Source organism: Canis lupus, chromosome X, assembly GCF_011100685.1.
Source record: "Canis lupus familiaris isolate Mischka breed German Shepherd chromosome X, alternate assembly UU_Cfam_GSD_1.0, whole genome shotgun sequence".
In the NCBI taxonomy this organism is placed as follows: Eukaryota; Metazoa; Chordata; class Mammalia; order Carnivora; family Canidae; genus Canis; species Canis lupus.
This window is the reverse complement of record NC_049260.1, coordinates 31,451,160-31,478,572: the sequence shown is the minus strand read 5'-3', so window position 1 is coordinate 31,478,572 and position 27,413 is coordinate 31,451,160. Positions and strand designations below refer to the sequence as shown.

Here is a 27,413-nt window from a genome sequence, read left to right as displayed (position 1 = left end):
CAGTATGATATCTAATTCAACTAACCCCTTCCCCTCCCCTGGCCCTGATTTTTTAAATGTCACAGTCAGAGGACCCAGGAAAATGTTACAGCTAAAATTTTTTTCTCAAGGGTTTAATCTTGATTTTGCTTCAGTGACATTTGATTACTTCCTGGTGAAGGAGAAAAAGAACACTTCAAGTCTTATAAATGTATGAGCTTTGTAGCAGGATGTCTTCTGAGATCACAATTCACCTCTACTCTTATCTCATTCTTGGTTACTCAACCTAATTAGATGTGTAGACAAGAATGAGCTTCAAAGTGAAAGCCTGGCAGGTTAACATTCTTCACTGACAGGAAGACCCTTTTTTCTCCCCCTCCTGTCTAGTTCCTGTCACCAATTTTGAGAGAAAGATAACAAAAAGGACAGTGAACTTATTAAAAACAAAATGAAATATTGAGCTATTACAACATAGCATGGAACTCATCCTAAAGAAGAAAAATTCTAGGAAGAAAAAGTTTCTGTAGAGGACATGAAACTTTTTTTTTTTTCCAATGTCAAAACAAACAAAAAAACAAAAAAAACAAAAAACAAAAAATCAAAACCAGTGTCAACGGCTAGAATTCTAGTCTTGGTCGATATCTTCATATATAGAGATGTGATTTTATGAGAGGATTTTATAAATACAAAGGAACTTAAATTTCAGAAAGAAGTTAATATGAGAAGGTTTGCAGAAATTATTTGTACCTATGTCCTTTTGTCACATATTGATCAAAATATTTCAGAAGTTAGATTGAGACTGGGATGATGCCTAGAAAAGCTTAGCATGAAATGATGCAGCAGCATTCACATTTGAGAAACATATACTAGTCTTCACAGCTGTCACTTGGTCTCCCTTTAATGCTGAGCCCTTCGCTGAATTGAATTGAATGCACTGTCACAGGATATGGCACACTGGAGGGTAGGAGTTTAGAACTTCTTTGCTGAATTAGTTCATCGGAGAACAGTATTTACAAAAGTATGTTTCTTAGACAGATATATATTCCAAAAGCATGTTATCTCCTCTATATGGAAATATAGACAGCATTAGAAGAAAAAAGGTCCTAGGAAATCCTGCTATAAAGGAAATTTTGTTTAAGCTGGTATTTCCCAAATTTATCAAAGCATAGAACTTAGTGTTTTTTTTTTTAAATCTCATATCACACCTATTTCTATCTCTTGAAATTAGTATTTCACTCTACACACTTAGGTAAACACTGGTCAAGAATAAGATAATCTCTATAGTTCTCAAGGACTCACCAAGGAAATGTTCCATGTAAAAGTGGAAAGAGTTTTAAAGTTATAAATGCTTTATATGGTGTAAGAGATTATACCTACAGGTAATTTTTATAGTATGATCAATGAATCTCAAAGTCTCTAAAAATGTCAATAGCAGTATTAGAAACAGAGCTCCCATGAGATCATGACCTGAGCTGAAACCAAGAGTCGGATGCTTAACTGACTGAACCACCCAGGCGTCTCTGGGTGAAATAAATTCTTTAAGAGATCATGAAAAGAAAGAAATGGAATAAGGAAACACAAAAAAAGAAACATAAAATTGTAACATTTAAACTGTATGGCACTTGAGCAAGGCCTGAAATATAGATCCATATAATAGAATATATATGATCTGAATATAGGTTGCAAAAATAAATAGCTTCAGAATGATGATTATTATCAGATGAAAAGATGGGAAGCTTGCTAGTTAAGTAGGGGAATCAAATTAGATTATAATTACATAGCAAAAAAGCAAAACCTGGATGATTTAAGAGAAAATTTAAAAGCTGCCCTTTTATGTATAACTCCTTCCCCATTACAAAATAGAAGAAAAAGAAAATGTAGGTGAATTTTTGATGGATTTCAGGATGTAGGAAGCCTGAAAGTGTAGAAACAATGGAAAAAATTTTAAAGAAGAAAATGTCTCATATACTCAATGGGTAAGTAAAATTAAAATATAAGAAGAAATGTAAATAATTAATACAAATATAATAAAGTTGTTATTTGGCATTCACGGGTTTTCCAACTTTTTGCTATTAATAACAATGCAATATTTTGATTCTTTCTGTAAGTGTTCTCAGCAGAGGGGTGTCTGTGTGGTGCAGTCAGTTAAGTGTCAGACTCTTGATTTAGGCTCAGATCGTGATCTCAGGGTCCTGAGATTGAGCCCCATGTTAGGCTCCACACTCACGTGAAGTCTGCTTAAGACTCTCTCTCCCTCTCCCTCTGCTCCTTCCCCTCTAAAATATATAAACAAATCTTTTAAAAAAATGATCTCAGTAGAATTGCAACTGCTGGGTCAAAAGGGTGACAATTTCTAAGTTTCTTTATATACATTTACACAAAGTGCTTTACAGAAGCTATGCTGTGATTTGTATTCCCCAACCATTACGTGTTCAGATTTCACCATGGTTTCGAGGAAATACAAAAGTAAATATCAAAAAGGAAAAAGAAAACCTACATGGCTATCATTTAAATCAACATCTATTTGAATATCAATGACTATGAAAATATTTTCAATCATTCCTTGGCCATCTGCACTCACTCTTTTGTGAACTGCTGTTCACACTCTTTTTAATGTGTTACAAGAAAATTGAAAACAAACACTTTGAAGTCGTCCACAAGGAGATTTTGCTTTGCCATTAAGCAACTTTCTGAATCGCAATCTCCTTGATTTGACAAGAGTAATAATACCACTTACATATGGAGTTGTATCAAATGAAATAAAATAATGAGATTGAGGATGCTGATATAAATAGTACAATAAATAGAAAAAAGTCATGAACCCATTTGTATTGGGATGCTAGTAGTAGTCACTGATTGCAGTTAGTATTTTAGTATTATGCTAATTCATATTTTATCATGTTTACCATAACTATTATGATTAAATTATGTAAATAAAATATTATTATTTTTCAAAGATTTTATTTATTTATTCATGAGAGACAAACAGAGAGAGGCAGAGACAGGCAGAGGGAGAAGCAGGCTCCCCACAGGGAGCCTGAGCATGACTTAATCCTGGACCCTGGGATCACGCCCTGAGCTGAAGGCAGATGCTCAACCACTGAGCCACTTAGGTTCCCAATAAAAATATTATTTTAAGCAAATTAGTATTTTTTGAGCTTTAGATTTTAAGCAACTTCATTATTTATGTCTTAGGTTTTTTCCTATTCATCAATGTGCAAGTGGGATGATTAATACATAGTACAAATAGATGTACACTCCCTAATAATTTTTCAGGGAATCATTAGGTTTGTAAAGATGCAATTATTTTTCATGATTATGAATAGCTTTAGCATATTATTTATGTTTAATTTCCCAAAATAATCTTTGATTCACACACAAGTATTTTTTTTAAATTTTATTTTAAAGTAATCTCTACACCCAACATAGGGCTCAAACTCACAACCCAGAGATCAAGAGTCACATGCTCTACTGACTGAGCCAGCTAGATGCCCCTCACATGCTTAAGTATTAAGTGGTATGACTTTTCAACTAGTCAAAATCTCAAAGATAAAATATTTTACAAGTTGTACTTATATATTATGGAGAAAACAGCAAAGATATAATGAATATATATAAAGATTACACTACCCATGTTTTTCTATCAACTTACTAAAATTCATGTCCAAATTTTTAATTGTGTAATTGTTATTAAAATATACTAAGACAACAGACATAATTTCATCATCTCTGAAATACAAAAGCATACAGAATGACAGACTATAAAGTAGAGATCCATACCTTGTGTGTGACTCAAACCACTAAACTTGAAGGCAGAAGTCTCATGGAAGAAGCAATCCCAGTAACAGTTAATGCCATGATACTTGAGTTTTTCCCAACCTAATAAAAATATAAAGAGATATTCTCCAATGTCACATTCAAAAGGAAAAATAGCAGCGGAGATTGAAATAGAATCCAAACTCTCCTCTAATGGGAAATTTTTCAGATGATTATTTTTCAAAGTATATTTTAAGATGAGATTTAAATGTCATTTTTGAAGAACATATTCAACATTATGAAAGTTTTTCTCTCTAATATTACAAAATATTAAAAAAACAATTCATACATTCTTAGAATTTAATGTATTCTACTCAAATAACAGATATTACTGACAGCCTGTTTGAGTCTACCACCTAAAAATGGATTGTAAAAAAAAATGGATTCTAGTAGTTTATATTTACATATGCATAAATGTATATGCATTGACAATAATTTAAACCAATAAATACAAAATCAATCAATTACCCAAAATGTCCTGGCTGTATAACAAGTACTTGCTTTTAGTGCTGCTTTATGAAAGATAAAAACCTCTTGTCAACACAGACATTTATGATATTAGGTACACTGAACTAGATATTAGCTGACACTGGCCTTGGAAAGGAATGGGAGTGCATATTACAACCCCTATGAAGGAGATTTTTGTAACATATGATAAAATTGTATATATATTTCCCATTTTGCTAATCAATACTGTTTGTAGAAATACACCTTCAATATACATCTGAAACATGAAACAATATACATGTAAGGGGATTATTTGTTTTATTTGTTTGTTTATTTATTTATTTATTTATTTTTTATTGGAGTTCAATTTGCCAACATATAGCATAACACCCAGTGCTCATCCCATCAAGTGCCCCCCTCTGTGCCTGTCACCCAGTCACCCCCACCCTCCGCCCAACTCCCTTTCTACCACCCCTTGTTCGTTTCCCAGAGTTAGGAGTCTTTCATGTTCTGTCTCCCTTTCTGATATTTCCCACTCATTTTTTCTCCTTTCGTAAGGGGATTATTTGAATAGTAATATGCACTGGGGCATTATTTATATAGCAAATTATTAGAAATAATGAGAAGTTCCATCTATTGGAGACTAGACTATAATGCAGCAAAAACTGAGGTACTAATAAGTTATAGAAATCAATGAGAAAGGTGTTCATTAACTATTTTACTGGGATTTCAGATATATACATAATGTTAGGTGAAGTTGGCAAGGCGCAAAAAAAAATGATATGGTACTTCATGTTTGCATGAGAAAGAGGATGACACAGCACAGGACTAGATATGTATATATGCATTTATTCATATATGCTCATTTTTGCAAAACCAAACACAGTATGGATAAATAAGAATCAAATGAAAATGAAGATGGCTACCCACACAGTTGGTTGAGAATGTGGTAGAGGGTATAGGCCTAGGGAATGAAATTTCTTTCAGTAGAACTTTTTATATAGTTTAGAGTTGTGAACAATATGTTTCACAAATTCAAAAATATAATTGAATTTAAAAAGTCTCAAAAAGCAAAGTTTAAAACTGGATTTAAATTTAAAAAATAGTAAATCCATTTTTTGTGTAAGTTGACAACAAAACTACACAGAATAAAGAATTAATCAAAGAATATTTTGGCCATAGTTCCCTGACTGCTGTACTACAGTACAATATACTTTAGGCAGAAAAAGTATTGTAAAGATAGTTTTAATTTTATTTAGTAGTTTTCAGTTCTTTCTTCTTTTCTTCCCTTTTCTTTTTTTTTTTTTTTTGTAGTTGTAAGAATATAGTAATTTTGACAGCATTAGCTAAAATAGTGACTATGATAGAGCAAATAAACTACACTGTTGTGTTGAGAACCAGGTTTCTCATGTGGGAGAAGGGAGAGAGAGTGATGTAAATTAAACAAGAACTCTGTGGTGTAGGATTGAAAGGGAACTATCAGTATGAAACAACATTTTTAAAAAAGATTTTTATTTATTCATGAGAGACACAGAGAAAGAGAGGCAGAGACATAGGCAGAGGGAGAAGTAGGCTCCCTGTGGGAAGCCTCATGTGGGACTTGATCTCAGGATCCTGGGATCATGACCTGACCCAAAGGCAGACGCTCAATTGCTGAGCTACCCAGGTGTCCCTGAAACAACATATTTTTTAAAGTAGCCTCATGCCCAGCAATGAACCCAACATAGGGCTTGAACTCATAGCTCTAAGATCAAGACCTGAACTGATATCAAGAGTCAGACACTTGGGACACCTGGCTTGCAAAGGATCCTGCTGGCCAAACTAGAAAATATCCAAAAGAATAATAATGAATAAAAAAACAAAAACATAAAGACAAAGTAACTCCAATCCTCCTAGGCTTTCCCTCTTATAACTAAAACTTGTCAAACATAACAGACGACCCTGGGGAGGCTTTAAAAGCATGGGAAGAAGGTAATTTGAGGAACAACATGGTAGTGAGGTCCTGATTTCTTTTTTCTTTCTTTCTTTTTTTTTTTTTTTTTTTTTTTTTTTAGGAGGCACTATGCTGGGCATAGAGCCCTATGCAGGGCTTGAACTCACAATCTTGAGATCAAGACCTGAGCTGAGATCAAGAGTTGGATGCTTAACCGACTGAGCCACCCAGGTGCCCCAAATTCCTGGTTTCTATACTGCCTTTTCTATATACTGGACAAGGCATCGCAGAAGCCTCAAACCCAGATCAGCAAAGAGGGGTAGACAAAAAAAAAAAAAAAAAAAAAGAGGAGGGAAGAAGCTGATCTTTTAGATCCTGCTGGTAGACACAGGCAGCACTCTGATTCTCTGCTCGGCAGCAGGTTGAGAGAAACAGTAACAAGGGTAGAGTGTATCTAAATGAATGAATGAATGAATGAATGAATGAATGAATGAATAAAAATGGTCCGACAATATTCTGTCCACAAGAAACTTTTTCAAATTTAGTAACATTGGTAGTTTGAAAGAAAAAGGATGGAAAAAGATGTACCATGCAAATGTTAATTATAAGAAACAGGAATGGTTACATTAATACCATATAAAATAAATTTCAGAGAAAATTAAATTACTAGAGACACAGAGAGGCATTACATAATATAAGATATTGATACACGAGGGAGACATACAATCCTAACATATCTATAATAGATAATGGAGCCTCAGCTTACATAAAGCAAAAATCGATGGAGCTGAAAAAAGAAATAAACAAATACACCATTATAGTTGTGTCATCCCTCTTTCAGCAACTGATAGAATCACTAGTCAGAAAATCAGCAAGGATATGGAGGACTGAAATAACAAAATTAACTGACAGAATTTAAATGACATGTGTAGAACATTCTACAAAACAACAGAAGAATACGTATTTGTTTCAAGTGCCTGTGGGACGTTCACTAAGACAAACCATATCCTAGGTCATAAAACAAACCTCAACAAATTGAAAATAAACTAAGTTATACAGATCATGTTCTTTTGACCATAGGAAATCAATAATGGAAAGAAAAAGGGAAAAAAAAGAGGGTCTTAACACAGCCTTTTCCAGTCTGTCCTGGCGCCATTCTTTGAATGTCTTCTCAAAACCAATAAAAATTTGTTGTAATTCAAAAACTCCACAAACAAGCTCAACAGTCCTCAGTGCAAGAGGAAAAATGAAAAAGTAAGAGATTTCTTTTTCTGTTGGTGTAAGAGTTATGGATTTTTACAAATATTAGCTTTAGGGTTTTTAAAAAAATGTTTATGTGTGTGTGTGTGTGTGTTTGTGAGAGAGAGAGAGAGAGAATGAGGGGGGAGGGGCAGAGAGAGAGAGAGAATCCAAGCAGATACTGTGCTGAGCACGGAGCCGGACACAGGGCTCAATCTCAAGAGCCTGAGATCATGACCTGAGCCAAAACCAAGAGTCAGACATTTAACTGACTGGTGCCCCTAATTTGTTTTTTTTTTTTTTTTTTTTTTTTTTTTAAATTGCTCTTAAAAGTCATAAGGTCCTCCTGGAGATTTGGATACAGAGAAATCCAGAGAAGAAAGAGATAGGTGTCAAAATCAATTCTATTAACATTTTGTTATGTTCTTGTTTTCCCAGACTCAGGGACATTACTCAGAAATAAAATGGTAATGACACTCTTAAACAAAGAGATCAAGTAGCCACCCCTGAATAAAGTGTGGGCCATCAGACAATACATGTTTGGTGGTCAAAGAATCATCAGAATCACTAGCTACAAGCAACCTTAGTGATTACGTGGTGCATCCTACAGTGTGTTAGGAGATGAAGAAGCCAAAACATAAAAAATAATAATAAAAAATAAAAAATAAATAAATTCCTTGCCTAAGGTCACACAGCTTGTGTCTTCTGAATTTACATCCCCACATGCTTTTATACATTAAATATTCTGTGAATAAATGTGATGATGTGATCATTTGAAAATAATAAAAGTTGAGATGTAAAAGACCAAAAAGAAAAAAATCCATGAAGCTGTACTCATACTTAAAGATAGGAAAAGTGGGGGGAAGAGGAAAAGCAGAGGAAAAAGCTTTTTTTCCCCCTAATATAAGAATATCCAGGGGCACCTGGGTGACTCAGGTGGTTAAGCATCTGCCTTCTGTTAAGGGTCATGGTCTGAGAGTCCTGGGATCAAGCCCTGCATTGGGCTCCTTGCTGAGCGGACAGTCGGCCTCTCCCTTCCAATTGGCTAATGCTTGTTCTCTCTTTCTCTCACTGCCTCTCTCTCTCTCTCTCTCAAATAAATAAAATCTTAAAAAATATATGTTACCTCTAGCTAATAAAAAACAGCGAGAGTGATAGACATAGAAACTGATACTAGTAGGGATACTAAAACTTTTCATCAAGTGAAATGTTGTAAGGGAAGAGGTTATTCACATTGTTTCAAATTATCACCCCCCTCATGCACAAATTATTTATTAGTTATAAGGGGGAAAGATGACCTTATGACATAAAGATCTGGTGGACACAACCTTAACCAAGTGATTAAGCTCAGCATCCCCAATAATGGGCCTTGGTGTCTCCTGATGTGTTGCAATAAGTACACAGTATGTGATATTCTTCCCAAAATCTTAGTCATAATTGAATAATAAAGACACAAAGATAAAATAAATCAAAGTACGTCAATGCAATGTAGTTATTATAGAGCTGTTAATATATTTAGGTAGTTCTATATTTTCTAACATAAAATAATCTCCAAGATATGTAACATGAATTTATGAACTGGAACTTTTTGTACAAAAAAAAGAGAGAAATCCATAATGTGCAATATTATATAAAACAACTGGCCTGGACTCTTTGAAATTCCAGTATTGTAAGAGACTAAACAAGGTGGGAGGGAATTTTTAGATTTATGGGACTTAAGAGATCTGATGACCAAATGCAATGCACAGTCCTTAATTGGATCCCAGATTGGAAAAAAGATAAAATTTTTAAGTTATAAGCAACGTTTTGGGGACAACTGGCAAAGTTTTACTGTGGAGTATATGTTAAATATTAACATATGTATATTAAATCTTTGTGTATGATATGGCATTGCAGCTATGTTGTAGAAAGTTCCTTCTCTAAGGCTATAGATGCTTTAGAGATGAAATTATGTCTATAGAGATGGGATATAAAGCAAATTCCCCCAAATTAACAACTGATGAAGCAGATAAGTCTATACCAAAAGTATAGGACTATTCATTGTACTGTACTCTTCTGTAGGTATGAAAATTTTCAAAATAAAAGTGTCTTGGGGTGCCTGGGTGGTTCAGTCAGTTGACCACCTGCCTTTGGCTCAGGGTCCTGGGATCGAGCCCCGAATCCAGCTCCCTGCTCAGTGTGGAGTTTGCTTCTCCCTCTCTCTCTGCCCCTCCCCATCACTTGTGTGCATGCTCTCTCTCTCAAATAAATAAATAGGAAATAAGCTCTATTGATTGACATTAAGTATATGAGATGATAATGTTACATGTATATATTTCACAAATCAATATATACACATAAAACTGAATGCTGAGAAATAGTTACTAGTTGAGGTATATGATTTTTAAATATATTTTGAGACCTCTGTGTAAAGACCAGTGCTTCTGAAAGTGTAGTCTTCTGACAGCCTACACTAGAAAAAATTATGTTGGTAGAGTCTTATCATAGACATAATGAATCAGAATAACTGAATGTGGACCTGGGAATCTAAATTTTGATAAGTTCTCAATTATTGGTTGTTGACTTTTAATAGCTACTAAACAAGAAAAAGAGGAGTTCCAAATATTAAGTCTCCTAAAAAGTGTCTAGAGTAAAACAAAACAAAACAAAGATTATAAGCAAGTTGAATCTCAGATTACTTTTCGAAAAAGCGGCTATAGGGCAGCCCCGGTGGTGCAGCGGTTTAGCGCCGCCTGCAGCCCGCGGCGTGATCCTGGAGTCCTGGGATCGAGTCCCACATCAGGCTCCCTGCATGGAGCCTGCTTCTCCCTCTGCCTGTGTCTCTGCCTCTCTCTCTAGCTGTGTCTCTACGAATAAATAAATAAAATCTTTAAAAAAAAAAAAAAAGAAAGAAAAAGCGGCTATAACAGTAATTTTATATTTAATTTTCTTTTTTTTTCTTTTTTTTCTTTTTTTATTTTTTTTAAAGATTTTATTTATTTATTTATTTATGAGAGACACAGAAAGAGGCAGGCAGAGAAATAGGCAGAGGGAGAAGCAGGCTCCATGCAGGGAGCCTGATGTGGGATTCGATCCTGGGTCTCCAGGATCACGCCCTGGGCTGAAGGCAGATGCTCAACCGCTGAGCCACCCAGGCATCCCTATATTTAATTTTCCACACTACAAAAACATTAGCTATTTGCTGTAAGCAAAGCAAACTAAGACAAACAATCTAATTAAATTAGGGTATAAAGGGACTGCTTTATATTTGATACTCCAACATCCCTGCCTGCCAATCTCAAAACTCCTAGTACTATTTATTTATTTATGTATTTATTTATTTATGTATTTATTTATTTATTGAAATACTTAAAAAGTTGATTGTCTCAATTTGGGAGAGACTTTGAGAGTGTGGTACTTTTTCTTACACCTATTTCTCTCTCTTTTTATGTATACATAAAGCTATGCACCCCTTGATTGGCAATATAAAATGATTACTACATATTTAACATAAATATTTTAGATAAGATTCAGGGGGTCTCCAGGGACAAGATTTTCATAAACTAATTCTAACATGTCAAATCAAATGCACTAGACGTTGTCTCTCTGTCCTGTATCATTAATATGTCATAACTACGCTACACTGTGTGCTTTATTACTTTACTGCTGGTGAACACCATGGTCATAAAGAACCCTGAGTCAACAAGAAGTCAACATAGTATTTTGTTTACATCAATCAACTCTCAAAATGGAAGTTGATATTTGAAAAACTAATATGATAATTGGTAGGTATACCTCTATCCCTATGTTACTTTGTTTTTGCTCTTCAGTAAAACTATTGATGTCTAGAAAAGTATCCACTTAAACATTTGAATCAAATCACTAATACTGCATTTAAATTTGAATTCAGTAGGAAGAGTGAATAATCTCAAGACTATAGCTATTTTAGTAGAAATCAAAACTGCTACTTTACATGCATCAGTTACCTGCTTCATTCACTTATGTAACTTTGAGGTATATAACCCATAGTGATATTTCACAAATAGATTGCCACATGAGATCAAAATCTGGTGTATATATGTATATTGCCGATATAGTTATTTTGAAATTTGCATATGTTTTCAGCAGAAAATAGATGCTCAGTAAATAACCAGTGACTGAAGATTGAATTCCTGCTCTATCAACAATGACAACACTGAAATACTCATTTAGGTAAAAATAAAGCTATGAGTTAATGTAACCCCTGCCATTAATGAGCACAGATTAGCAGGTTTGGAATGTGGTTACACGAACAAGGGCACATACATACATATAATGGAGATGTGTCCTTAAGTTCCTAAATTCATCAGGTCCTATTTTCTAATGTTTTGACTCAGACCCATTCATGGCTACCTTTCCTTTTTCCACCTTTATTTCTGGCTAAGTGGGGTAGCAACTTGAAAGCAGGGATAGGGGTGGAGGGCATAATTACTGATCGGAGAGGATTGTGGGAACTGAGTCTACTGAAAGCAGTCAGAGCAAGGATACATGTCCAGGCTGAACAAGTAGGCCAAGATAGGAAATCCAAACATGTGTTGATGAGACAGAGCCAGAGTCTGATGGCAGAGTTAAAAAGAGAAAGGAAAGATCTGAAGAGCTGAGAAAATGCAAAAGGAGTGGCAGTCAGAGGTATTTCCTGAGGTCCTTTGATTGGGCAGGGGGAGGCTTGTTTTCCTTGAGATCTTAGGGGAGGAAGCAAGTGCCATTCTTTAGAGCCTTATTGGGATGGGGATTTATAAGTACCATCTGTAAGCAGACAACTTAGAATCCCAGTTAGGTGGTCCTGGAGAAGACAGCTAGATGTGATGAGTTCAAGACACTGTTCAATCACTTACTCATTGTATGGCTTTGGGAGATTTCTAAGCTTCAGATTCTACATCTGAGAAACCTCTCAGAGTGTTTTTAAAGATAAGGTATAGTCACATTTACAGAGCTCAAATGTGGTACCAAGTGAATGTATAACAAAGTGAGTTTCGTAGGTTATTTGAAGCTTTTGTGTACCATCCTGCTCCTCATGGGACTCATAATGGTCCCCTTTGGAGAAGTCTCCACTATTCTCTGAGTGTTTAGGCCATTTCCTCTCTAGCCACCCTACCTCATTCACCATTTAAAGGTGGCATGAATTAAGATATGAATAGATCCTTGAAATATAAGCTTTTCAACACCTTGCCTTGTGTAATGTTCAACTGAAAGAACTTAGAGACAACGTACAATAGAATTAAAGAATTAAATAGAATTTAATTAAATAGAATTAAAAGATTTTTGAATGTCAAAAGGCAGTATTTCTGAGATAAGTGATTAAAATGGAAATAGCTAAAATATCAGCAGAAGAAAAGACATTAGAGAATTGGCAATATAAAAGTTTGAGAATGAGTTTGCAATTCTAAAAACATTGCCTTCTTGGAAAATGATGTGTTTTGAAAGATATCTTTTCCTATATATCTTATCTATCTTATCTGTCTGTCTATCAAAAGAAAAATCAGGAATGCAGGATCTGAAATACTGTGAGATCTCTCTCTCTCAGCAGCCACCAACTTGATGCTATCAACTTCCCTTAGGGGATTCTGTGAATTCTGTAGCATCTGCAGAAATACTGACATCTTCTTTCGAAAGATAGCAAGGGAATACATAGTCCTATCATGAGGTAATTTTTTAAAAAGATTTAATTTATTTATTCATGAGAGATACACACACACAGAGAGAGAGAGAGAGAGAGAGAGAGGCAGAGACACAGGCAGAGGGAGAAGCAGGCTCCATGCAGGGAGCCCGACATGGGACTTGATCCCAGGTCTCCAGGATCAGGCCCTGGGCTAAAGGTGGCGCTAAACCGCTGAGCCCCCCGGGCTGCCCTCATGAAGTAATTTTAAGACATTTGTAAATATTTAAATCAGTAGGTATTAATTTATTACCTTTTGAAATGAGTATATTAGGCATACATGTTAAATATTTTTATCCTTGTCAGTCATGTTTCCTTGTGGCCCTTCAACAATTCAGGCCAGCTTATGAGGCTTAGTTGCTAAGGAATATGAATGCGAGAAGTCATGAACATGGTGGCTAGAAAAAATAGAACCCACAAAGAAAGAAGGAAGAGGTGAGAGAGAGAGAGAGAGATTTCATTACCACGAAAAGGAAAGGAGAAATATTTTCATAAAGGAAAAGGAGAAAGTGAAAGAAAGGAAGATTTCAGAGGTTTTGTCTTTTTTTTTTTTTGTCCCTGGTCTCCTCAGGTTGAAGCAAGGAGGAGAACCAGAGTCTGAACATTTACTCAAGAGAGAGGGAGTTTGGGGCGCCTGGGTGGCTCAGTTGGTTAAGCGTCTGCTTTGGCTCAGGTCAGGAGCTCAGGGTCCTGGCATTGAGCCCCATGTTGGCTCCCTGTTCAGCGTGAGTCTGTTTCTCCCTCTCCCTCTTCAGTTGCCCCTCTGCCTGCTTGTGTTTGCTCTCTTTCAAAAAAATAAATATAATCTTAAAAAAATTTTAAAAAAAGAGAGAGGGAGTTTGCTTAAAAGAGACTGTTTTATTTATTTATTTATTTATTTATTTATTTATTTATTTATTTTAATTTATTTTTTATTGGTGTTCAATTTACTAACATACAGAATAACCCCCAGTACCCGTCACCCATTCACTCCCACCCCCCGCCCTCCTCCCCTTCCACCACCCCTAGTTCGTTTCCCAGAGTTAGCAGTCTTTACGTTCTGTCTCCCTTTCTGATATTTCCCTCACATTTCTTCCCCCTTCCCTTATATTCCCTTTCACTATTATTTATATTCCCCAAATGAATGAGAACATATAATGTTTGTCGAGACTGTTTTAAATACAAAAGACTAAGAAATCTTTCATTGTCAAACTTACTGTTTTTTTCTGTTATATAGCAAAACCATTTTAGACCAATTAAAGAAAACCAAGAAGCCACAAATTACTTCATATTCTATTTTTAATGTTAACAATCTTGATCCAATATGTTTTTATAACATTCTCATAGTTATGAGGTGATTTGGCTGCAATTCCCTTGAAAATTCCATCCCTTGGACAGATCCATTTATCAGCCTTGTGTGTTGTTCCCATACCAGGAATTTTGAGCACCAGAAGTGGTACAAACTTCACAAACATGTATTTTCTTGGTGCCTATCTAAATTTGTGATTTCTAATCCCAGCCAAATACAATAACTTTTATATTTTAATTGTGTCAGCTCCATCCTCAATTCCCTTCCAGCAATGATTTCAAACCACTGGGCCACTCTTCAAATCTCTTATTCTATCGCCTTTCCTCAGCAGATAAAAATATTAACATAACTGCACTTAATTCCCAAGTCCCTCTGCGATCTAACAATTTATCCACAGTCACATTTGTTTTATCCTATTTCCACCTGTTCAAAGGCATAAATGCTGCTCCTGTTCATGGCTCTTCCTTCAGGTCGGATCTTAGTCCTCCTAGAGCCTTACCCATCAGTAAAACCCTAACCCTTTTACAGTTGTAAGTTCTGCTCCACCCTGGCTTCTTCTTTCTGCCTATACATAGGTTCACATCTCTTTCATATTAAAATGCTGACTTCCTTGAGTTTCTAATCAACTTTTAGTAAATACTGCCGTGTCTCTCCTCAGCACAGCCCAAGTCTTCATAAGGGAATTGTACATTAGATGACATTATGTTCTTAGTTTTTACTTAATTATTTCATACCAGGAGTAAATGATCAGGAAATGATCAGGAAAGATGAAAACTTCAACAGGTAAATGATAGTGTTCAGCTTCAACTTTAATAAAAAAAATAGTCATTTGCAATCATGATAAAATACAGCTTTGCCTCAATCAGATTGATGGAGATTAAGGAGAATACTACTGGTCAGGGTTTACAAGGTTCAGGAAAAGTGAAGTGTGTCTGTAATACATTCCTGAGAGCAGCATGAATTGCAACAGTATAACTATTCTGGAGAGCAAGTTGGTCATTTATCTCAAAAACCTTAACATATATGCATTCCTTTTGGCCCAATGTTTGAGCTATATACAATGAATTGTGGTAGTAGTAGTAGTTTTAGTAGATGTAGTAATATTTGAAAAGATAAATTAGTGATGTCTAATACTAGATTTAAAATGTGTTTCAGAAAACTCATAATGAGTTGGTTTTCAGACCTTCATTATTTGATCTTTTAATAAAAAGTAAACAAACTCCACATGATCTTATTTAAAAACATGTATCTTCAATATGACATGAAAAAAAACACAAGTTTTGTTAGAACCAAAATTTAATCCAAATATGCTATTTATATAAAAAACTGGGTGAAAACAGTATGAAGTTTCCTTCAAAAGCTAAAATAGAAGTACCCTACGATCTAGGAATCACACAACTGGGTATTTACCAAAAAAATACAAAAACACTAATTCCAAGGGATACATGCACCCCTATGTTTAAATGATGACGATAATGGGTGATATGTGAAATTATTAAATTTCTATGTTGTACACCTGAAACAAATATAACACTGTATGTTAACTATATGAGAATTAAAATTTTTAAAAAAGAAAAGGGAGAAATGAAACAAGACCAAAACACAAACCAAAAACAAAAACACTAGAATTTCTAAAAACTGTTAAGGAATCAGCACTGGCATATTTGAGTCATATCACAATTATTTCATAAATCTATTACTTTACATATTTGGCTTTACAGATAAAATTGGAAGAACTTGACTTGGTACATAGATTCTTAATTTCTTAATCTGGCTCCACCATTTATAAGCTGTGATTTCAGCCAAGATATTTCGTCTCTCATATCTTGTTTTCTCTTTTATAAAATGATGCTGTTGAAATAGCTAATGGATCTCTAAATTGTAAATTATCTCTATCATGGTCTGATTCTGTGATACAATCAGTTCGACTAATGATTACAAAATAACATATGCAAAATATAAAAAAAAACACTTACTTGTTAGTACAATATTGACCAAAACCTCTTCCTTGGTGGGATTTTGGAAAGGTATAACAAGAATCGATTGAAGATGGAGGTATGTGGTTATTCTCTCTATGTCTATAGGCTGAGGGAATAGTCCTACTCCAGAGAGGCAAAACATCCATTCTTTAAACTGTTTAAAGATAAAATATTCGTGAGATATATATCCTAATCACATACATTTTCTTCGCAACCCTTAATAAATGTGATATGCATAAAAATCTTGGTAGATAAGAAACATTTCGGGGTGCCTGGGTGGCTCAGGGAGTTAATTCTTGATTTCGGCTCAGGTTGTGATCTCAGGGTCATGAGATCAAGCCCCATGTTGGGCTCCATTCAGTGGGGAGTCTGCTTCTCTCCCTCTCTCCCTTTGCCTTTCCTCCTTGGTCTCTCTAAAATAAATAAATGGATCTTTATTAAAAAAACAATTTGTTGTTAATATTTAATATGCATTGTTTTATATATTTTTCTTTTCTGAATTCCTTTTGATTTTATTGAATAGTCAATGTATTTCTACACTACAAAAAGGGGCAAAAAACCAATACTCGGGCAGCCCGGGTGGCTCAGTGGTTTAGCGCCGCTGTCAGCCTAGGGCCTGATCCTGGAGACCCGGGATCGAGTCCCACATCGGGCTCCCTGCATGGAGCCTGCTTCTCCCTCCGCCTGTGTCTCTGCTTCTCTCTCTCTGTCCCTCATGAATAAATAAATAAAATCTTAAAAAAAAAAGAGAGAATACTCAAATATTAAACATATTTCTATGCTTAAAAGGTTATTTATAGCAACATAAAAGAGAAATCTTTATGAAAACCTTGCATTTCTGCTCAAGGTTTTTTAAAAAATCAGTTTGCCTAGTGAACCGGATACTAAACACTACATGAAGTTCCCAAAATTTTAGGGTGAATTTCAAATGAAATTCAGGTAGTTATCATATGAAGGAAAAGATGGTGAGGCACAGATTGAAGTCCCACTAAAAGGAAGTGCACAACTGCATGCCATTCTGTTTATCCCTACTGTCTAGTACAGTGTATGTTCCGCTATGACAGGAAAGGAAAAAATGACTCAAAAATGATGTGAAGGAGATTGCATGTAGCCATTGTTCTTATTTGAGTTTCACAAACCTGCAAAGCACTGTTTGAAAATGTTCCTTTGTGTTCATTTAGAATAAAAGTCCCAAGAGTACAACTGACTGTGACTCAGTTCTGCACTGAACACTGCTAATGTTACAGATGAATAAAGAGGTCACAAAATGAAAACCAACAAACAATAACCTAGCCTATAATCTCTTAAACTACATCAATGTGTCCAGGCTGAAACTCCAACAAAAGAGGAAAATTTTTAAGATCATTTCAAACTAGGACAGATGGTGACAGTAAATCCATAAAATGCTGTCTCGGTATAGGAAGGATTAAAGGTAAGTTTTATCTGCATAGATCTTCAAATGATTGCATTACTTTTAGTTAGAGATTCTACTAGAAGAATACAAGTACACTATATTTTCACTTGCAATGTCCTAACCTGATTCCGCACAATTGAATGACTGGAATCAAGCATCAGAGCTCGATTATATTAACAACTGTTCTACACAAGTTACTCGCTTTTTTGGCTACTTAATAAAAATCAATCCTGGATAACAGAAATGAAGTTATTTTAAACCACTGAGAATGAGCCAAACTACAAAAACGAGAAGGTCATGTTTTCACATCTCACCAAGTGGCCTAGAATAGTGGAGCTTCTAAACTAAGCTACATCCCACCATCATTGAACACTAGTATCCAACAACTGCCCTGGCATTGCTTAAATTATGCCATTAGGTTCAGAGAGGGAAATTAAAAAGTATCCAAATGAACATGGCCATTAAAAAAAAAAGTCACATTTTTAGCTTATCTTTATCTCAAACTTTTTTGAAAAAAGACACAGCACCACCTTAGAGACCCAATTCTAGGGGTGCCTGAATGGCTCAGTTGGTTAAGCATCTGACTCTTGATTTTGGCTCAGGTCATGAGGCTCCACACTCAGCAGGGAGTCTGCTTGAGATTCTTTCCTTCTCCTTCTGCTCCCTCCTGCATACTTTCCTCTCCCTCTCCCTCTCCCTCCCTCCCTCCCTCTCTCTCTCTCAACTAACTAACTAAATAAATAAATCTTTAGAAAAAAAAGATCTGCCTTGTTAAAATTATTTTTGTAGAAGGAAATAATCTCCACTATACTTTCCCTCTTCTGTATGAAAAGGATAATTATTTTTCATTCTTTAGTATTTTTGAGAATCAAGCATACTTCCAGAGCATTGCTTCAGTTTACATAAAAGTTAGTCATCATGTAGGAAATTTAATAGCCTAAATTTCTTCTTCTGAAGGTAAATTACACGTTTTAGAAAAGAGGATATTCCAGTCACCCACAGGTCTTGCACCGACATGGATTATATTTGATTCCCCTGCCTCTCAGGAAATTTTTGTAAGTTCCTTGGTGTCCCAAAGGATTTAAAGCACATTTTAAAGGTTTTGTAAGCTCCTTGGTGTCCCATAGGATTTAAAGAACATTTCTCCACTTACTTCCCTCATCATTAACACTTAAAGAAATAAAAAATAATAATAACTGTCAAAAGTCATGTAAAAACGTATTAGCAGTAAGAGAGTTATAATCACTTAGCAATCTGCAGGTAGCTCCAAAAACAGTCAAGAAGACAGGTTGAAGTCACATGTTCTGAGTTCAGGTCTGAGTTAAACATCTTACTAGCTGCCTGACTTTAATTTCTTTGTTTCCTAATGCATAAAACAAGATTGATAATACTTCTACCATAGGACTGTGGTGAAAATGAGTTGATATAATTCTCTGAATGGCATGTAGCAAGTTGAGAGATGCTTAAAAATTATTAAGCAAAATTATTATTGTTTTATTATTTATTTTTTTAAAAGATTTTATTTATTTGAGAGAGAGAGAGAGAGCGAATGGGATAAGGGGCAAAGGGAGAGAATCTCAAGCAGACTCTGCAATGAGCACGTAGCCCAACATGGGGTTTGATCTCACGACCCTGAGAACTTGACCTGAGCTGAAATTAAGAACCAGATGCTTGGGACCCATGGATGGCACAGTGGTTGAGCATCTGCCTTCAGCTCAGGGTGTGATCCCGGGGTCTAGGGTTCAAGTCGGGCTTCCTGCATGGAGCCTGCCTCACCCTCTGCCTATGTCTCTGCCTCTCTCTGTGTGCCTCTTATGAATAAATAAATAAAATCTTAAAGAAAAAAGAGTTGGACACTTAACTGACTGAGTCACCCAGGTGCCCCTTAAGTCTTGTTGCTTCTCAAACTTTATTATTAATCAGTAAAACTGTGTAGATGAAATAGAATGAAAAAATAATACAATATTTGCAAGATTACAATTTGTATAGTTTTATATTTAAGTTCATGCAAATATGACAGAATATTAACATAAATGCCAACAAAATGGCATTTCCATTAAAATACCTGTATTTCAAATCTCGTAGTACATTTCTCCTTCATCCAAGTAATCTAAGAATTTAAAAATGCCTTCTTTAGATGCCTCCAGGTGCACAATATATACTGTATTTCCAAAAGTTCATTTAATTAATAATTTACAATGAACTTATTTTGCTGGCAAAGTACATTAAGTGAATGAATTAATTTTACTTATTCATTGATTATGAAATTTAATGAACTTGACTTGGTCCAAGAATAGTCTATCATACCTGAGCACAGTGGAAGATGATAGAAGCTTGATGACCAGTTCTTCCAAGAGCTGAAGGAAAAAAGTGAACAGATACTTTTTTGCTCGAGTGAGGAGGTAAGGTCAGCTGCATAAATTCAGAGAGGAAAAAAATAATCAATGCTTTTGTTTGAGTCAGGATCTTTGCATGCTAGGTAAATGCCAGGTTGATTTTCGTGTGAGTAGTGTGTTGCCTTGTACGTGTTATCCGTTCTTAGTAGGCCTGTTTGGCAAATATTGGTGTAATGGCCATGGTAAACAGTATTTAGTAGTGTTTACTCCATGTTCTTTCCCCAGACAATGACCACATGGGGTTAACATCAACAGTTGTAGAATGATAAAATAAAAAGGCATATGTCTGAAAGTAAGTTTATTTTTTTCACTCCTTTATTTTTCCAAATAACCTTTGAAAATATAAAATTGCAATATAGCAGTGCTGTTCAAATCCTTGTAGAATATAGCACTTAGTGCTTAATAATTATGCTTTGACAATGACCATGAAATACAAATACAACTTAATGTTATATTTAGAATAGTCACTCCCTTACTATATATATGTGTGGCTTATCTACAGCAAATATTTTTATCTTAAGCTGGCTCTCCCTCTGATAGTTAATCACTTAAGTTTATGCACACATAAGGAATATACATTAATTTCAATATCTACCTTACCAAAAAGAGAAGAAAAGTTGTATTTCATATATTCTTTCAATTAAGCAAATATGAAACAAGTTTTATATATATATATATATATATATATATATATATATATGTAAAAGGAAATCATGTATTACATTAGAAAAACCAAATACTACTACATAAACTTGGATTTAATTTTAGTTCCACCACTTACTAACTACATGGTTTAAATAATTTTAGCTTCTCTGACCTCAAATTCCTCTTCCATAAATATATGTCAGAAGCATGTGGTGCAGACTGAGGTAGTGTGTATAACCAAATAGTAACTAAAAAAAAATCCTTTATTTTCACCTAAAATTCACTGAAAAATACCATGGCTTCAGGGAAAGAAAGGTAAACGCTACTGGCTGGAATATATCTGCAGCAAATGTACTGGTTTAGTGTAACGGGATATAGATAATATGCTAAATATAGGATCGTTTTGAAACTTACAAACATTTAATTACAAACAAATGTTATCATAATAACCAATTCCAATATGTGATTTTACACTGGATCTTAGTTGAAGAGAGAAAGATTATTGGGATAGCTGAGTAAACTTAAATTTGGACAGGATACTAGATGATGTGGGAGATTAATTATGCTATTAAGAAATATAATCTGAAGTATTTAGTGTTGAAGTCGCATGATGCCCACAACTTACCTTCAGACTGAACAGTAAGAAATGTAAGAGAAAGAAGAAAGAGAATAATTTAGCAAATCATTAACGTAAGAACCAAGGTAGAAGGTAGAAGGTTTGTGCATTGTATTATTCTTTCAATTTCTGCATCTGTTTGAAATTTTTCATAGTATATAGTTGAGGGGAAGCAAGTTTTTTATATCAGTTGCCTGGATAATGTTTATGCTTACTTATTGTAGCATTTATGAGTAATCATCAATATTTTAAAATCCTTACTTGCATAAACACGAATTCTATGCAACAAAACCAAGAATAAAATTATATATGTATGTGTGTGTGTATATATATAATCTTTCTATTTATTATCATTACCATTAATGTGTTCTCCTATTTGTTCTATAATAGTATTTTTCTCATCTATAAATTTATTTTTGAGCTGTTTCCCAATATTCAAGTTAAGTGCATATTCAGGGCTCAAAAATATGTGATAAATGTATAAAACAATGGATGGATTAGAAACCACAGTTAAAATGTTGAAGTAGAGTCTATATTCTTCATTATGTAATATAAAGTGACACCTGCAATATACTACATTTGTTTTCCCTTAGACCACAGTTTATATTCTTCTATAAAAGTGGTGATATAAAGGACATAAAAACACCAGTTTCTAATGAGGAATTTCAGTTATTTGTAAACTATATCCTGACCACCATATTCTGTTTAATCTATGGAAAATACAGTGTTAATAACATGCATGTGTGCACATTTTAGTATAGTTATTCTAAGATTAAACTATATATACAATTTTAGCTATATAATATTTAGTGATATCTAATTTGACACATTATGGAAGTTAAGAACTAATTTCATATCAAGCTATTATTAATTGGTAACCAGTATCATACGTATTAAGATACAAATGAAATCACATTGTAGATTTCTTAAACAATCTTTAAACAGCAAATAATAAAAGCTTTTGTTTAAATACTATATCTATTTACTAGGGCTTCATGATTTACTGTGAGATCCTCTGAAGAAAATAATCTATCACAATTATTTTGGAGCTTATCCAAAACCATGGTTTTGGTATTCACTGTACATATTTGGTATCATTTGCTTGGAAACAAAGATATTGATGTTAAACCTTCAGATCTTGTTTAGTTACTTGTGGGAGGAGAAAAGTGATTGGGGCCCACTGACTGGTTCTAGTGTCTGCTAGGGTTCAAGGAATGAGAAATGGGGTAGAGAACGGAAAGAGGGTCAGAGCTGTTCATTGTTTGGAAGTAGGGGACGGGTGATGGGCAGGAACTCATGAAGGGCTGGAAGGAACTGGCCTCTTGGGACCCTGAAAACATAGAAGATTCCTGAGTCAATATCACATTTCAAATCTGATTACGAAAATGGTCAGAAATACAGCACAACTAGTTTATTTAGAGTTTAGTGATAATGAGTATGACACTAGCATATAGAATTCTAAAAATTTAGATGGACATGATTTGGGTTTTTTGATCAATTAAAATTGTGGGAGGGAGATATATAGTATATAAATTCTATTTTTAAATTTTAAGCATTTGAAACCTTATTAATAAATCAAATGATACTTAATAGTGTCCCAAAATCAGTACTGGAAAATGCTTCTAGTAGTGGTAGGTTACTCGGCTTTCCAAATATACTTACTGGTGATTTGCTCATATCAAAGACAAAATTTTCAGGATTAGTGTTTGTTGCTTGCAATTCTAAAGTCTCATGTGTAGGATTAACTAAAGGAATGATCTGAGTGACATACCTGGAAGGAAAAATGAAGTTAGTAAACTTGTTCATAAACTTGTTCAGTGATAATTTTATAAACTTGATGACTATTATGGGTTGAGCTGCATACCCAAAAAAGATAGATTTAAGTTCTAACTCCCAATACCTCAGAATGTGACCTTATTTGGAAATAGGGTCACTGCAGATGTAATTAGTTAAAATGTGATCCTACTGGAGTAGGATCCATTAATCCATTATGACTGGGGTCCTTATAAGAAAATGATGTGAAGACACATGAGAAGATAGCCATATAGTAATGGAGGTGGAGACTGGAATGATGCACTTCCTAAGTTAAGAAATACCAAGGATTGCTGGCAAGCACTAGAAGCCACAGGAGGAAAGGAAGGATTTTCCTTTATTGGTTTCAGAGGGAATATGGTCCTGCTGAAAACTTGACTTCAAATTTCTAGCCTCCAGGACTGTGAGACAATACATTTATGTTGTTTTAATCCACCCAGTGTGTGGTATTTGTTATGACAGGTCTAGGAAACTAATACAATGACTTGTATGAGTTTCAAAATAAGAATAATCGTGGATGAACTAATGACATTTTGCTAAATTTGTCCTTGATTTTCTATTTCTGAGACCAAATGTTATTCTACACTGGGCAATGGAATATATCCCAGTTTTATTTATTTATTTATTTATTTATTTATTTTATTTTTTATGATAGTCACACAGAGAGAGAGAGAGAGAGAGAGGCAGAGACATAGGCAGAGGGAGAAGCAGGCTCCATGCACCGGGAGCCCGACGTGGGATTCGATCCCGGGTCTCCAGGATCGCGCCCTGGGCCAAAGGCAGGCGCCAAACCGCTGCGCCACCCAGGGATCCCTATATCCCAGTTTTAGGAGCAATATTTACTCATCATTATTTTATAACTGTTAAATTTAGGCAAAAAAGTTAACATAGTTTAAAAATAATAACAATGAGTAATAAATTCACAAAGTTCTGTTCTTTACATTGAAAAGATCCAAATCAATGATGAGTAAATACTGAAAAAAATGTGGCTGGTATTTTTGCTCAAAGCAAAGGATAATCAATTTTATATTTGATTCTCACTCAACCACCATTTCTAACACCTTTTGATGTATAGCATGAAAACGGTCATTCTGCAGAAATGCAAAACAAAACCACACTGAGATACCAACTCACACCTGTTAGGATGGCTGTCATTTAAAAAAATAATAAGTGTTGGCAAGGACATGCAGAAAATGGAACACTGGTATACCACTGATGGGAATGTAAATTGGTACAGTGACTATGGCAAACAACAGGAGTTCCGCAAAAAATTAAAAAAATAAAACTACCTATACGATCCAACAATTCCACTATTGAATATATATCCAAAATAAATGAAATCAGTATCTTGAAGAGATAAGTGTGCTCCCATGTTAATTGCAGCATTATTCACAATTGCCAAGATATGGAAATAATCTAAATATTCTTCCACAGATGAATGGATAAATAAAATGTGAAATATACAATAGAATATTACTCAAACTCAAAAAAGAAGGAAATCCTGACATTTGCAACAATATGGATGAACCTAGAGGACATTATGTTAAAGGAAATAAGTCAGACAAAGAAAGACAAATACTGTGTGATCTCATTTATATATGGAATCTAAAAAAGTGAAAAATAGTGTAAGTTCTATGGGAATTAAAATCAATTTCATTGCAAAGTTTAGTATAAGTTGACGACATTTGAAATGGGCAAAGATATAAAAAGTAAGAGGTGTATGTAGACTGTGATTGCCAGTGGACCAAGAAGCAAAATATATAAACTAAAGAGGTACTTGATTCATTGTTTATCCAGAAGTTTTTCAATTGAATCAAATCTAATAAACCTTCTCTTTTTTTGCTAGTTTTCCTAATAATGAGAAATGAAGTTTGTATTTACAGATGTGTATCCTGAGGATTGTTGATGCATATATTTATTACTTAGGGACAAAATTAAATTTCTTGAGTTTAAAATGTTGTTATACTTTTTTCTTGGGTTCCTTATTTCTAAAGAGTCACAATAAAATATTTTTTTCATCAAGACTGTTTCAACTTGTTAATATAGAGTATCAAAGGAAAATGAAATAATATTACCTGTCAAATCAATGAAAACCAAGAAGGTAATTAAAATATATATATAGAGAGAGAGAGAAAGAGAGAGAGAGTGTGTGTGTACAAGTGGAAGGAGGGGTAGAGAGAGAGAGAAGTATCCTGAAGCAGACTCCCTGAGAGGCACAGAGCCCCATCTGGGGCTTCATCCCAGGATTCTGAGATCATGACTTGACCCAAAATCAAGAGTCAGATGTTTAACCAACTGAGGCCCCTAGATGCACCAAGAAGGTAATTTTAATGTGAACCAAGTGGTAGCACCTTAAAAACCATTTCCAGGATGAAGTGTATGTGTGAACTCTATTACAAAATAAAATGACACTAAAAAAAAAAAAAAAAAAAAATCCAGTGCCAAGGTATCTGGGTGGCTCAGTGAGTCAAGCGTCTGACTCTTGATTTTGGCTCAGGTCATGATCTCAGGATTGTGGGATTGAGCCCCACATCCAGGTCTGTGCTGAGTCGAGAGTCTGCTTGAGATTCTATCTCCCTCTCTCTCTGACCCTCCTCTCACTTGTGCTCTCTCTCTAAATAGATAAATAAAATCTTGAAAAAAAAAGTGTCAAATGCTTGTTATGAGAAAATATCATGAACCAGTGAGAAGAATGCAGTTACCATAAAATGGTAAAACAAAAAAATGCCTCCAATATGTAAAGGTTCCTGGGGTGACTGAATTCAATTAATTTCATTTTGCAAATTATTTAGTAAGTGACTATTTTAATTCTGAAATTCATTAATAATCTGTAAGGCAAATCATAGATTATAATTAAGGCTGATTCAAAAGTGCAGAGTCCTACTATTTACTCCACTTACACTTGACATAAACCTAGGAACAACTAAATAATGTATCTCCAACATGAATATTTCCACTGTTCTCCAGGCTTTGTCTCGAATTTCCTACACATCATTCAAATGTTTAATAGAAACTTCAAATTTACAAGTCCCAAGCTGAGCTCTTGATCCCTACCCTCAAACCAGCTTTTCTTAGTCTTCTCTGTCTCAGTTAATGTCACATCTTGAGTTCCAAGTGTTCAGGTAAAAAACTTCAGTGTCATCCATGCCCTGCTGTTTTCCTTATGCCTTAAATATTAGCAGTCAGCAAAACTCATTAGCTCTCCTTTCAAAAATAAACCATAACTGAACACTTCTCTCCACAGTCACTGGCAAACCTCTGGTCCAGGCTGCTATCATCTTGGTCCTGAGTTAGCGTAAGGACCTCCTAACAGATGTTTCTCTCACATCACATACAGATACCAATTCCAGGTACACTGTGGACCTAAATATGAGATGTATAGACAGTACATTTTTTGAGAAATGAAAAGAAGTTCTTAATGATGTTGGTGTACGGAGGAACTGGAGAAAACAAAAAAGTTGATAAACTACATTACATTAAGAATTTAATTCTTAAGAATTTAATGTCATTAAAAGACTCTATTAAGAGACTGAAAAGGTAATTCATAAGATAAGGTATTTGCAACATATATAACCCATAAAGGTTTGTATCTAATATATACAAAGAACTACAAGATATAAAGGAAAATATAGACAAACTAATAGTAAAATGGTCAAGGGACATGAACAAGAACTTCAAAAAAGCCTATATAAAAATGGATGCTAAACACATGGCAGGTGCTCAACCTCATTAGTCATGAGGGAAATGTAAATTAAAAGTACACTGATGTGGGTGTGCCTGGCTGGTTCAGTCAGAGAAGTGTGCAACTCTTGATCTCAGGATTGTGAGTTTGAACCCCATGTTGAGTGTAGAGATTACTCAAAAACAAAATCTGAAGGTGTGCCTGGGTGGCTCAGTCAGTTAGGTGTCTGACTCTTGATTTAAGTTCAGGTCACAGTCTCAGGGTTGGGAGATCAAGCTCTGGGCTCGGGTTCTGGGCTCAATGTAGAGTCTGCTGAGATTCTCTCTCTTGGTCTCCCTCTGCCTCTCCCCTATTCTCTCTCTCTCTCTCATAAATAAATAAATAAATAAATAAATAAATAGATATTTTAAAATATCTTAAAAATAAAAGTACATTGACGTACTACTTTACACACATCACAATGGTTAGAGTTAGTCTTAAAATACCATGTTCT

General features: G+C 34.7%; 1 protein-coding gene across 4 annotated transcripts in view; it reads right to left on the bottom strand.

The window, feature by feature from the left end:
• Positions 1 to 27,413, bottom strand: part of CFAP47 (cilia and flagella associated protein 47) — a 504,616-nt gene that overhangs the window by 106,190 nt on the left and 371,013 nt on the right. For 3 of the 4 annotated variants that reach the window (XM_038587158.1, XM_038587160.1, XM_038587159.1), the window contains 4 exons: positions 23,089 to 23,197; positions 20,077 to 20,181; positions 16,353 to 16,509; positions 3,760 to 3,858 (listed from right to left, as the gene is read on the bottom strand). In XM_038587158.1, coding sequence (XP_038443086.1) covers positions 3,760 to 3,858; positions 16,353 to 16,509; positions 20,077 to 20,181; positions 23,089 to 23,197 — 470 coding nt within the window. Of the gene's footprint in view, positions 1 to 3,759; positions 3,859 to 16,352; positions 16,510 to 20,076; positions 20,182 to 23,088; positions 23,198 to 27,413 lie in introns of those variants that run through there. The other variant, XR_005386242.1, reaches the window with a different exon arrangement.